This window comes from Siniperca chuatsi, linkage group LG14 (assembly GCF_020085105.1).
Source record: "Siniperca chuatsi isolate FFG_IHB_CAS linkage group LG14, ASM2008510v1, whole genome shotgun sequence".
NCBI lineage: Eukaryota > Metazoa > Chordata > Actinopteri > Centrarchiformes > Sinipercidae > Siniperca > Siniperca chuatsi.
Window position 1 is genome coordinate 14,828,232 of NC_058055.1, and position 14,423 is coordinate 14,842,654.

Consider the following 14,423-nt stretch of genomic DNA (forward strand, 5'->3'; position numbering starts at 1 on the left):
ATGAGAGAACATTGTAAAACTGGAAAAAAAAGAAGTGGAGGAGGGATCTTTTTTTTCTGCTTTTGTGTAGCGATGAACAATGCCTAACTATGCACAGCATTCCTGAGAGTGCTAAACTAAATGCCTGAGTGTGTGTGTGTGTGTGTGTGTGTGTGTGTGTGTGTGTTTTACTGGCAGAGGGAAATGCAGAGGTGGATGACTGTGCAAACGTTATGTGTACACTGTCGGAAAGGACATCTCATTTAGCTCTATTGAGGACGATTTAAAAAGCTGTTTGTTCTTTCAAGTTATTTATGCCTATTAAATGCTGGAGCAGTAAGGCTCTTAAAAGCACACACACCATAGCACTTCACCTCCATCATCATAAAGGTCATAAATGGCAGCAGGGCATCATCTTTGTTCAAACCTCCTTGTGCAAAAAAGGTGGTGCTATGCTGTGACAAATTCTGCACTCTGATAACAGATCAAATAAAAGTATGTCCCTATACCAAACAATAAAATATCATAAATTGTATCACAAGAGTGGAGATGATACCCTCCATCTCCACAACTAAGTGCATATGCAGGTTCAGCTCTCTGTCAGAATAAAGCTTTAACATGGCATGCCGACCATGCTAAAACGCAGCAGAGGTGAAAAGTTCAGCACTTCCTGGCCTGGAAGTCATAGGTACAACATACTGAGGTGAGGAGACAGCTAATATAATCAGAGCTCATGTATCCTCCAAATAGCCTGTACAGTAGGCCAAGTTCAGGCTTTACTCTTCAATTCCAGCGTCACTGCACCCTTGACTTTCATCCCAGCTCCCTGACAAGAAATACAGCATAAACTGCCTGAAATCTTAGTGTGTTTGTGTGTGCGTGTGTGTGTTGTGTGTGCATGTTTGTCTGTGTATAACCAGTGATTCTGTGTGACTTCCCACTGAAGGTGAGGGGCTGTGCACAGATAATAGGGATCTGAGTCAGTGGACTTCAGACTGTCACATTCCTCCAGCCTTTCAGAAGGATAAAAGACCTCTCACGTGCTGACCATACAAAAACAAAAGAGCTCTGAAATAATCTTAAACAGAGCTAAATTCACTTTACACCCTCTTTCAAAGGCTTTCCAAACAAAAACTCAGCACCAATTAGGGATCATAGTTTCTGCGCAGAAAACATCAAGGATCAGGACACTCTGAGAAAATCTTTGATGCTGGCTTGTGATGTAGGATCTACGTTGTGAAATAATCACTGACAGCTGTCGAGTCAGAAGAGATTAATTTATAATCACAAAGGGTTAAAATCAAAAGGCAATGATAAGAATGCTTTTGTTGTTGGTCTGTATGATGCTCTTAGTGTAGTTGAGTCTATAGAGTCTCAATTATATGGTCAAATTTTGAAAATTGGTAATTGAGTAAGATAAGTGTCGGCAATATGAATTAAAATATCTTTTATCTTTAGCTTTTTAGCCTCTTTTAGCTCAGTGTTTTGGTTTTATGGCCCACAAATTACTGTATGGTTCAGTCTAAATGCACTCATTAACCTCACTTTCTGATAAACCCACTGTATGCTATCTGCCCAACACCAAACAGGGCTGGGCAGGTAGTGTACCAACTAGCTGGTGAACAAATTTGCACAACGAGCGAGCTAAACATCCAAATATATTTCTCAGAAGTTAGTTAAGGCCAAAACAGCGCCTTATGAGGAAAGTGAATATTGGATTATTCCTAAGGGAGCCAGAAACACAACTCTAATTGAATGCTAATGTTGCTGCTTGCCTGCTGGATATAGGCAATTGTTTGCTAAAACGTTAGCCATAACATTTTATAAGAAATTAATCTTTTTCAGTATATTTAGGGAGAAAAAATTGTTTGATATAACTTCTCAAAATTTTCCTCCTGGGTAGCCTTGACAGAGACGCTTTGGTGTACAACCAAAATTAAACGCTGCAGTGCAGCTACAGATAAAATAAGATGTAGTGCCACTTCTATTACCTATTAAAAAATGTAATTCTCATATTCATCATGCTATTCATACAAAGAGTAGCTCTCATCCCGTAGTAAACCATGCCTCTCTTTTCTCTCCAACCTTCTCTTTCTTAAGATATGTAGATCCTTGACTCCTAAAAGAAACCTTCCATGAAGGTACAATCATTCATTCAAAAACACATCAAAACAAGTGCTACTGACCTTTACATAGGTCTGAGTCTCTGCTCTGTTTCTGAATATGCTGCTAGGCAGTTTGGGCTTAGGGAGAGGACCGAGTCTTTCAAGTCATAAAACATCAGGCTGAGATAGTTTTAAAGTCAAAGTGGAGTGGAAAGTTCTTTTTAATTTTGTAAAGCAGAATCTGTTATCAAATTCTTGATGCGATTCTGACTTGAATGAAGTCATATGATTTGAGTTCACAGGCCTGCCATGCATGTTCTGTTTGAGTCAGCTTAAGAGCAAACTGAAAAGAGAAAACAAACCATTGAATAACAGACTAAGACAGCAAGAAACATCACTGAACATCTGAAATATTGGGTGCCACAACTAATATTTCTTAGATTAAAATCAAAACAAACTATAACTATTACAAAGTTGGACATTATTTTGTTGTTTTTTCATTTATAATGATACTTATACTATGTAACAGCCTAGCAAGTGTGATGGATGGGATAATGTGCATTATCAGCAAGTCAGATCAAGCAGTAGAATAACAGTTGATGGCATTCTCATGTTGTATCATATTTTATGGTTATATTGATTACTGTCAGTTGCAGCAGTCAGAGTACAGTATTTTTGTGTTTTCTTATGTTTTATGTTGAAAATGTCACACTAACACCTGCAGTAGTAAGAGTAGCTGTAGTTACCAGTGGGCTCCAGCAGGGGGAGCGTAGAGCTGTTGAGCTACGTTAAGGGACACCGAGCGGTCTCCCTTCAGTCATAATACACATGATCTGCGGAAAGTTTGTGTCTGTGCATCTTTCATTCATATACTCCCCTTTTTCAGGTATGAGTCCCTCATAAGGGTTAATGTTTAGCTGTGCGTTAGATGAATGTGTATATGTGCTCAGGAGACTATTTGTAATACAGTGTGCTTGCGTAATGTGAAGTAATGAAGTTAATTACCTGACGGCGAGTAAGCTAGCCACATTAGCCTTTTGCTGTGCTAACCGCACCGTCGTCTGTGGAATAGTGGTACTTCATAGCCGTGGAAAAACTATTGTAGCACTATACTGTTGTAGTGTGTAGGTTATTATGTATTTATATTGCTGAAATGTCTGCGCTACTAATTGAGTGTAGTGTAGTGTTAGTGTTGTATGTTCTAAATCATGAGTTGCAATATGTTACCAGTATATGATAAGTAAGCCAAGGTATAATGTATTTTGTGCATTTCTGTATTTGTTTATTTTAAGTGTTATGCTTCACTTTACTAGTGATTCAAAGTTGAAACCGCTAATGCAAGTCCTGTGCGATAGAATAGACATATTAGATTGTAGTTTGATGTACATTGTTTGTGGTAATATTTCAACACAGTTCACTGATGCTAGTTATTTCAGTTCTGTATCCAGCAGGAGAATTGTACACATTGTGACACTGTACTGGTGTTTGTATTCATAGTATATTATTTTGATATATCAGTCATAATATACAGGATCTGAGGAAAGTTTGTATCCGTGCATCTTTCATTCAAATACTCCCCTTTTCAGTGTTTTACACAAGCACCACTTCAGGCTTTTCTTAGCACAAAGTGATAACCACCATTATTACACCAACCAACCAAATCACCATTACGACCACTTTACTGGTTTTTGTAGCTCTGCTATGATTGTAGGTTACTGTATGTCGCTAAGTGAAGTGTCCACTTGATGTTTTACACAATGTTAAAACTTGTTTTATGCTGTATGTTACATGTCGCAGTCACAAAATTAATTTAAATAAAGAAATCAGACAGTAAATACGTAATACAGTTTGTCAATGGCCACCACTTAGGCAATTTTAGCTTTTAGTTTCAGTCTTAACATGTCTTGACTTTCAGCTGTGTGCGCGCGTGTGTGTGTGTGTGTGTGTGTGTGTGTGTATGTGTGCATGTCTGAGACTTCACACCCAAAATCAAAGGAAAATTTTCACAGCAAGACGGTGCCGTCTGCTGCTCAGTACATCTATTCTGCTGCTGGCGGTGTGGCCCTTCCTTCACTGTTACGTCTCCATCTGCCTTCTGTACTCCTTTGTATACGGGTCCCCAACTCCCAGTGCAACTGGAAACCAAACAGCTATATACAACCAACAAACCCAAGATCTCTCACCATGGAAAGCGTTTGAGAAACATTGGACTAGGAAGTAATCACTAAATCTGCTATTTATTCAGTTGTCAACGTGTTCCTTTTTACAAAGCACGTAGCATGTGAAGTGCTGCGACACTCTTTCTGCTAAAACAGACTACCAGTAATATTTCAGTAGTAATAGAAGCCCACGCACCATCCATCTGACAGGAGTGCCTCTCTACATGAATTTTGATGGTTGACAAAATACAAATATCTCACTCCCCTTCAGGATGTTTCAATACCTTTTAGTTTATACTGACAGATGTGTGGCAGTCACTCTACTAACATTGGGAGGCTTTGCATGTGTGCAACTAGTGGCAATGAGGATCACAAAGATTGTGATGGTTTCTGCACTCAGCTGTTTCTTCTACAAGGAGTGTGTGTGTCTGAGTGTGCATGCCCGCGTGTGGTCATGCATATATGAGACTGAAAGGAGGTCATTTTACAGGTCTTTTAGCAGCACCCTGATCCTGTGTGTGTGTGTGTGTGTGTGTGTGTGTGTGTGTGTGTGTGTGTGTTGTATGTGTGTATCCCACTACAGTTACACTTCGCCCAAGGCAATCAGGATGATAGCGGATAACTCCTGAGGTGTGGTGAGATATCAGTAGGCTGACCGGGAATTCATGGCCCTGGGCAAAATGCTGCAAGTTGAACCCAAATGTGTGTGAGGTTTCTTTGTTGTTAATTTACCAGAATCAAGTACACTTTTGACTGTCTGGATTGCCGCTTTACATGTGTGTGGGTAATTATTTCCACTAGTCACAGCGTTTGATCAATCACTTCACAGGATGTCAAACCAAACCGAATGCAAGGACGAATCTGGTGCTGCTGTTTATATCAGGGAGTATTATATACTGTTTATGTGATTGTGCGTGTGTGCCTGTGGGCAACAGAGGAAGTGGAGTGCACATACATTACCCCCCTGTCCCATCCTAAGGAGATAAAAGTTGCGTGCGACAGAATAATGTTTCCTCCCTTATTTCAATAGCCATCAGGCATGACTGTGCAGCAGGAACACCTTAAGCGACCTTGCACATGAAACCATAAGGAACTGACATTTGGGGCAGAGAATCCTCACTCCTTTGAAGTTCTTGTGATTTACTTAATAACCGTGAGGTTTTTCCACTGATGTCTATTAAGACAGCCATTTATGACCCTAGGCATTGCTTAAAGGGAGAAGGCTTGAAGACAAAGAAATGGTGGCTTCCTTGAGGTGTATGTGTGTGTCTGCAGTTGTACAGTTGTGCCTGTGTGTGTACATACGTCTGTATCTGTGTATAAGCGCCTGCATGTCTGTGTCAAATGAATGATAACACCTAAAAGCAATTGTTCTCCTGCAGGATTTTTTCGTGCTCATCACAGAGGCAGAACTCCAGCACGCCTATCACTCCAGCTTCAGCACAAGTTTCCCCATGCCACCAATATAATATTTAACACAGGGATGGGTTTAATGTATCTCAGGACAGTTACTGGAACTCTTGAGAGCAAACTGTGTCTGAGCACAGATGATAAAGTAGCTACTGAAATCTCTGGTTTCACCTTTCCACTTTTTTTCTCTGCTCTCATTTTCCTCCATTATCTCCTCTGACTCCTTAAAACAAAATTTTATTTCGCCAGAAAATGTTCATTTTTACTTCAGTGGCTTTTCTAATGTTTAAGATGTATGGTTTTTATTAAAGGGTTTCAAAATACAAATAATAAAGCAGAGCTCAGAACAGCTCCCCAGTGTTGTGTAGTTTTATATTGCAATGTGAACAGAAAAATATATATCACTTTACATTGTAATGCTTATGTGATTTAAATATAAATTAGGTCCATTAAGATCCATAATAAAATAGCAGGAGATGGTAAAGATAAGATGCAAAGACAGTAAAATAGAGAATTAGATTTTATGTGAGCTGGAATTGTCACTTTCCAACAGTTTCATCTTGTATAGAGAAAATCGTACGCTATGTAAGATGGAGGAAGGACAGGGTGAAAATTAGATGAAGAACTGCTAAGATAAAAAAAGAGTAAAGTAACTGAAAAAAGGTAACACAAAAACTACAGACCAGAAATGCCGATAATTGGGAGCAATGTATTCATATTGTCAAAAATGTAGATCCTAACACTTCAGTGGCAAAATAAATGTTGAAAAGATCCAGTTTTTTTGTTTATTCTTGAGATTAGATGGTGTTTGGTCATGCTTGTGTTTACATGTAGAGAATCGGCTGTCAAGCGTAGAGAAATACAGAATCAAAGATGATTAGCATGATGAAAAATCCCTTCACGTCTCTCAACAAGTCTCACTCTGTCATCTCAACGCTCTAATGAGATGCAGATCATCGCAAGCGACATTCACAACTGCAGAATGTGCTGTAATCCTACAACAGAGAGATCCATCAGCACCGACGCTGACAGACAAACACGGCAGACGGGGACAGACAGCAAGGGTGTGACAGTAAAACCAAATCCTAATGCCTAAACAGAGTCGACGCTCGGCACAATAAACCACTGCATACTTAAAGATTAAACTCGGCAAGACAGTAGGGCAAAATATTAAGACTGTACCTTGAGAGGAAAAGAGGACAGTGATAGGTGACGAGACATAACACTAAAGAAACAAAATATATAATGGAATATGGATGCTGAGCGGAGTAAAACAATGGGAAATGAATAAAACACATCCAAGATCTAAAACTGACGATGTGAGAAGGGAGAGATGAAGAGGATGACAATAGGAGAGTTGGGCCCTGGGAGAAGTGAGTGACAGTAAATTCCTGAATGCAGACAGATAAAGAGAAATCCTCTCCTAAAGCCAAGGGACGTGTTAGTGTGTGTGTTAACTGTGTGTGTCAGTCTGTGCAGCATGCTGATGTATTACTGTGCAATTCTGCCCTGATCAGTAAACCTCGCTGGACAGGTTAACAACAACAACAAAAAAGGTCAGGGGATTGACTGGCTCCATTTGTGGCCCTGGTGACAGCCAGTTTAAGCCTGTGATTGTTTGTTTTTTAGGTTCTTTTACATCTAAACTCAACTTCCAAAGCAGGTGAGATATATTAAAAGAGGATTGGGAAAAGTTATAGCATGACAAATGTGTTTTAACTTTGGAAACAAATTAATGATGGCTTTTTCAATTCCAGAAATTCCAGGAAATCCAGTCATCTAAAACATGATTATCCCATTTACATTCAATGGTTCATGGATGACTTTACTTTCTGAGCCAAGACATAATCAGACTCTCTGAGTCAGTCTGCTATATTAGAGCATTTAAAAGTTATTATAGAAGCAGTTTGAAATGGACTCATTAATTTCTTTTTCCCAGACTGATTTCTTTCATCCATTATAAAGAAAGTCTGTATGTACATAAATAATTTGCTATGCGTCACATTTAACAGACAAGAGGGCAACACAAGGAGGTCATTTCATCTGAAGGGTTGGCACTGCTTTTATGGGGGGGGGGGACCCTTTTGAAGAGAGAAGAAAGTCACAGTGGCATCACTGATCCACACCCAATCACGCACTAACAAGACTGATGATAAAGAACTGGTGCCCTTGCAGAATAGTCTGGTTTGGTAATTGGTATTCTAACACTAACGAGGGAAAATTTACACAGAAAGTATTTTTGTTTAACCATTTAACCAAAAAATGCATGTAATGTGTATTGTGTGCAGTGAAACACTGATTAAATGGGGATATATATGCTGCAGGGGGTGTTTTAAGGGGATATATTGTTGTTATAACTTCAGATTTGGTATGCCGGGGCTGTTCATGGGCAAGGAGAGGTGAGGATGGGATGAAATGATTCTATTGTAACAATCACTATAATTTGCAGTGGGAGGAGAAACATACTGTAAAAGAAAATGGGATGAGGAAAGAGATCGAGAGAAAAATGCTTGTCTTCTCAGAAAAGATCTTCGTCTGTTAATGTATAACATCTCTTGCATTGTAACTACATGAAAATGACAAATCATTTCTATGATATATTGTATTTTTAAGTAGCGGGGTTAGTGTGATTTCAGATAAAACATGTAAATTCACCCATTATACAAAAAAATTAATTCTCACTTACCCTCAGTGGTATTTAGCCATGCTTTATTTGCCCAGATTTTTAAATATCCATATGTTGCTGTTGATTTTTTTAAATGTTAATTTTTAGTGTTGTGAGCACCACAAATTAAATTCCGTTCACCTACATTGCATCATGTCAGTGGCAGAGATCTTAGAGAGAGAAATCTCAAGACCAAATAAAACCAAAACTATCTGCACCAGTTAAGAGAGAATATGTGTGTTTTTGGAATTTCAGTGAACCGAGCTTTAAGTAGAACTGAAACAATTAGTTAATCAAGTGACTGAAAATAATCTGCAACTATTGTCATAATCAATGGATCATTTCGTTAGTTTTTCAAGCAAAAATACCAAACACTGTCTAGTTCCAGCTACTTGGATTTTAAGATTTGCTGCTTTTCTTTGATTTTTGTTTTCATGATCTTCAAATTTGCTTCATTGTAATTTGTGTTGTTTTCTGCTGCTCCATTATAACTACCTGAACATCCCGCAGCCAAAGAGAAGCCTGGGAAACATGCCGTGCTCCAGCCCATTACAGTTAACTATAGTGATTCCAGCCGGTCTTAGCCTGTGACAATGGGGGCTTCCCGCCAGTCTTCCCCTGTAGATGAGCCTGTAATTATCAGTGGCTGCATCGGAGCTCTGCCCAGCTCAAACGCCGAGGGCTCTCATTACCCATAGTGCTGCCTGGGCTCTTAAATATCAAACACCTCTTTGTGCTGGAGGCCCGACCGCACCTTAGCCTACAGCTACCCCTCTGTGCTCTGCTGTGCATGCATGTGTGGGATTGTTTGCGTTAGTGTACCAGTGCACATCTGGATCAGTGTTTTAACACATCTTTATAATAATAATAATAATAATAATAATAATAATAATAATAACAATAATAATTATATATATATATACACACACACATACACATACATATATACATATACACACACACACACTGTAGGTGTATCTGCTTACATGTACATTAATGTGTTACAAGAACATAATGCTCACTTCCTATAAAACAGAGGTTTGCATACATGGAGGAGTTGATTTGGGGGATTTTTGAGGAGGAGTCACTGAGAAGGATGCTTCACACTTTGCTGTACCTGCTGCTGTGATTCACTGTAGTGCTGCCTTTTAACATGTTAACAGTGTGTTTTTTAATATTATTGTCCTTCCATTGCAAATTCTATATCCAGAATCAGTTTGCAGTAACGCCAACTCTCTGAGAGGGGAGGAAGCCCAAGTGGATCCAGTAAACTTATGGATTGATAATAAACTCCTTTTAAAAGCGTCTGGCCTTTTTATTTAAGCCAGACTGTTGCCAAGAGCAGAGAAAAAGAAAAAAAAGAAAAGAACTTTACCCAAGCATGGACAATCAATTAGTCAATGTTTCTCCTTTTATGTGCATAAAGGAACTGTTCTTCGATGCATTAGCACTTTCTTCTAAGTGCATTAGCATTACAGTATGAAAAACACTTCTGAAAAATGGGTAGGCTAATTCACAAAACCATTAGTTTTTAGACAATTACAATTACCATGTTTTTAGACAAAAAGTGTGCAATACATGGATTTCCTCTTGTGTGATGTGGAGAGCACATTTCATCTTTGGATGTCGGAGGCTTACAATAGTTTTAAGCTGGAGGAGAGAATCATCATCTTAACAGGACTGTTATATCCCATTCTAACTGAAGAATACACGCAGCCCTGATCATGTACAAATTAAACTTGAAAAGTGACCCATGATCTCGACATTATGTTTTAACTCAACGATAGACTTGTTGTAGTCCTGTGATTCACTGAGAAGCATTGTGTTATTTATGAGTTTCTGAATGTGAATATGAGAATTTCTCTGCCAAGTCCATTAAATTCAAATGCCTCAATGATGGGAGGCTCTACATCAATTGTTCTGTGAGTGCTTAGTCTTTAATATAGTACCATCATATCTAATCACACAGGAGGAAAATGAACAGACAGAGAACTGAGAGTATGCTGCAACTTGTTCCAAATGCATTCTGTACCTAAACACAGTTTTCTATATGAGACTCCCAATTGCTGATTGCAACTAGCTTACCTTAGAAAATAGATGCTAATTTCATGCACATTGCAAGCAGACATATATATCGAAATGCACAGAATTTAAAGTGGCCATTTCATGTGCATAAATCAGGAAGTGACAGTTATAATGCATCCCCAGTTGGTCATAACACCAAGGATTTTATACATAAAAATGAAAGCATGTTGTTATTTTCTTCAAACTGAAAGCGCTCATTGCTCTATGTACGAGAGTTGTCTTAACCTTCTAGGCAAACAGGCAAACAGTTGAAATACTGACGTAAGTATTTCAGTTTAGACTGAACACCCACTTATTTGTTTAGATCTACAATATGTATTGTGTAACTTGTATTTTCAATACATGTTCAAATGTTGTTCTTCTCTGCTGACACCCCCCCACCCCCCCGAGAAATCAGCCTTGCATCCAGACAGAATATACAGTAATACTACTTGACATATCCTGCAGTCATATTCACAAATTATACACGCAGTCTCGTTAAATCATTGAACTGTGAAAATGATGTGCGTTAATCTCTACATCTTAAAAAAATAAGTTCCCTATCTTTGATGAAGCTGGAAGCCTTATCAGTTCACCAGTATGCTAATATGATGTAGCATCATTTGTAATATACATAAACAGAAAAAGGGCCTCTGTTGGCCTACGCAGATTTGTCAGAAATTTATATTCTGACCCTCAACTGCACTGCTGCTCTGAATGGCAGATCACTTTATAGGCAAATCCTGAATCAAATGAAGTCAGCGCAAATATCAGTCACCTCATGCATCTGAAGCTGACAGAGGGATGACTTCCATTTACCCCAGTGATTATGAATGAAAACAACAGAAATATCAAAAATATTCTTTACTGAACTGTTTATAAAATCCGCCAGGAACCATTTACAAAATTAGACTCAGTATGAACTGGAATATGATGCTTGACAGCTGACGTGCAGGTCCATCACAGTCATGAGTTGTGAGTTACTGTATGAGTAATGATTCTCTGAACCCTGACAACTACTGCAGAAACTCAGAGAGGAGAAGAGAGTTATAGATTCACCCGAAGAGATGAGTCTAAAGGTTAGAGAGACCGTACCATACCCAAAAATTGACAGGTTTGATCTTCACTTACCCCTATTTGTATGTATTAACATTTTGTTGAAATGGCATTGTCATTGTCATTCTCTGTGCATAAAAAAAGTGGCTAAAATCTCAATGCAAATATAAAGATAAAATGGTGAAATCTTACCGTTATCCTGAACGGAGAAATGGAAGAGATCAGATGTTGCATTTTCTTCATTCCGCAACACATAGCAGATGTTCAGGTCATCAATATCAGCTGTAACAGGAAAGTAACTTTATTTTGTTGGAGTGATAAAACTGGTAGAAAAAAAAATCAGGGCTGGAAAAAGCTATATTTTCCAAATCACCTCAAAACCAACAATGGAAAACAAACAAAATAATCGAAATGACAAGCAAACAACAGCTAATGTTTTGATGTAATAACAGAATGTAAATGAGGCCCACTCTGCATTTTAAGCTGAAGGGTTATACCGTCATGTCAATGTGAGATGATGCATGATGAAAATTATAACAATCACCTTGCTCCAACTTAAAGCAAGGTGACGGCTAAATTAAAAATTGTATATCGAAGAGTTTTGCCCTTGCCAAGATTTAAAAAAAATATATTTATGAAACAATTTGCATTTTAAGATTAAAAAAAAAAAACTTTCATGTGAAGTTTCATGCTGGTTACAGAAATAGCCTCAAACACACTTTGAAGTTGTATTATGGCTTTATGGCTTGTTCAAACATTCTCTCTGTCAAATAATTGTTCAAAGATGGAAGCTGTCCTGCTTCAGCACCGTATCAGCTACAGTAACAGCAGGTCTCTAGTACCACACTGATTCAGTTCCTTATCAGCACGCAGCATGAACAATTTTCTACCAGAGAAAGCATTCTGAAAGTCATGCATCTGTAATCCAGGACGATAAGGCCACAACCTCAAATCCGAGACAACTCGAGCTAAACCAACAGAAAACGTTTAAATCCTGAACCTGTCAGCTCTCTGTGTCAACAGCCCTGAGAACCAGGTGACAGTGGATCTTTTAATGACAGACGAGGGTAAGAATGTTAAAAACAGGATTGTGGCGGGTGCCTGCACTTCCACAGCTGTTTTCCTAACTTCTCTGAATTACAGGGCTCTGCCTTTATTTATATTCTTTTACCATTCTCCTGAAACGTCTATTACAGTGCAGAAAAAATCATCAAGACTGTGAAAGGGCTTGGCCCCTGCGAACCACCTCCTTCAATAATAGATGTCAGAGGAAGGAGGTTCATAAAAGTCTAAACCCCTGACTTCTGGCTGGGACGCATCTTAAACCTCTTAGGTGGCTTCCTATCATTGCTGCCTCTCCTTCTTCCCTTCTAACACGGAGACACGGACAAAATTATGTAATAACCATTTTCCATTTATACATTATATGATGATTTTTGTGAGAGTATTGTTCTACTTTCAGATTCATCTTTTCACATTAGTGAGTATTAATAGGATTGTTCAGGAGAAGCAGCAGAATAAGGATGTTCTCTGGAGTGACGCAGCCTTGAACCGGAGGACCTTGCAAATATAAAGGCAACACTGTGAACCAGGGGCACAATGTTCATCAAATATTTAAAGAGAACGCCTCATGAGATGTGCCCTGGAAATAGGATGAGTAAATAAAGAGCAAGGGATTGTCTCTTTCACCTGACTGATTTTTCTGACAAGCCTGTTTGCTCTCTTTTAGACACTCTCTCACGCCCCTTCCCTCATTCTTTATTTTTTTCATGCCACCTACACCCCCCCCGCCTCCTTTGCACTCTTCCACTTTACGTGCTCTCTCTGCCCCCTCTTCTGCCCCTTTGCCTCTCTTTCTCACTGCACTCTTGTCTCATCTGTGTCCTTTTTATTTTCAAAGAATGCAGCCGCACAGTGGTTGCCACAAGTGTCCGTCTCCTGCAGACTGAAGAGCTCTTTTTCACTCTGCGTTCTTATGCCAGGCTGTGGCACAAGCAGGTGAATTTTCTTACTTGTTCTTATGATTGCCTCAGCATGATATGAAACACTGCATTGATTGCATCGCTTTAAACCTCAATCAGTGGCATTGTTGTCTTGAGTCTGTCTGCATTATCAATAAACAGACATGCACACATGCAAAATGTTTACAAATTCATAGTTCCGGTGGCATATCCCGTGTGTTGGTGGTGTATAGACATGTATTTTGTTGAAAGGTTTCAATTTTCCATATGAATTTTTAAGATGAACAAATTGCAATAAATTGTTTCCAAATTGAATTGACCTGGTCAAACCATCAGAATGTGCTGCAACTCAGATGCCACCCTGTTACTGAAATGTCTGCGCTGACCTTTTCACATGATCCTCTACTTCTGTCCTGCTTCATTTAACAAACCACTGTAGAGAACATCAGATGTGAACATTTCCCAGGAGATGCAGAAATAATAAATTATTCATCTCTAACCGTCTACAAGACATTTGTGAAACATCAACCTCTAACTTTGGTCTGCTAATTATGATTTGATGAGCAAGGCACATCTAAATCAGGCCCACAAATTAACTACTGAAATTCCCAGGCCTGCACTTGTCACACATATGAATAATTATTGCTCCATAAATTAAAATCTTTGGTAGGCAGTGTGAAAAATTAATCAAAACTTACAGATTTGTAGGGATTTTTAACTTTAACATTTTTCTCTGAGGTTAAAGAGTATCACATCACACGTTAGGAGATTATAATAATTTGATTACAAAAAATGATGACTAAAACCACTTCCATTTGCCAAATAAGAAATGGTTTTTTTATGTCAGATTGACACTGTCATTTTGCTTACTACTAATAATTTGTAATAATTGTTGTTATATTAGAGAGTGGAATAACCTTTCAGGTAATTTTGTTTACCAGATTGGACAATTACATTTTAAAATCCTTTTTTTCCCCCTGGAGTCTACCATCACTCAACCACTGAACAGCAACAAAATCACTGT

General features: G+C 38.6%; 1 protein-coding gene across 1 annotated transcript in view; it reads right to left on the minus strand.

Moving 5' to 3' along the window:
- LOC122888524 (FRAS1-related extracellular matrix protein 2-like) overlaps positions 1 to 14,423 on the minus strand; it is a 59,447-nt gene that overhangs the window by 39,742 nt on the left and 5,282 nt on the right. The window contains exon 2 of the mRNA XM_044223092.1: positions 11,631 to 11,720. Coding sequence (XP_044079027.1) covers positions 11,631 to 11,720 — 90 coding nt within the window. The remainder of the gene's footprint in view (positions 1 to 11,630; positions 11,721 to 14,423) is intronic.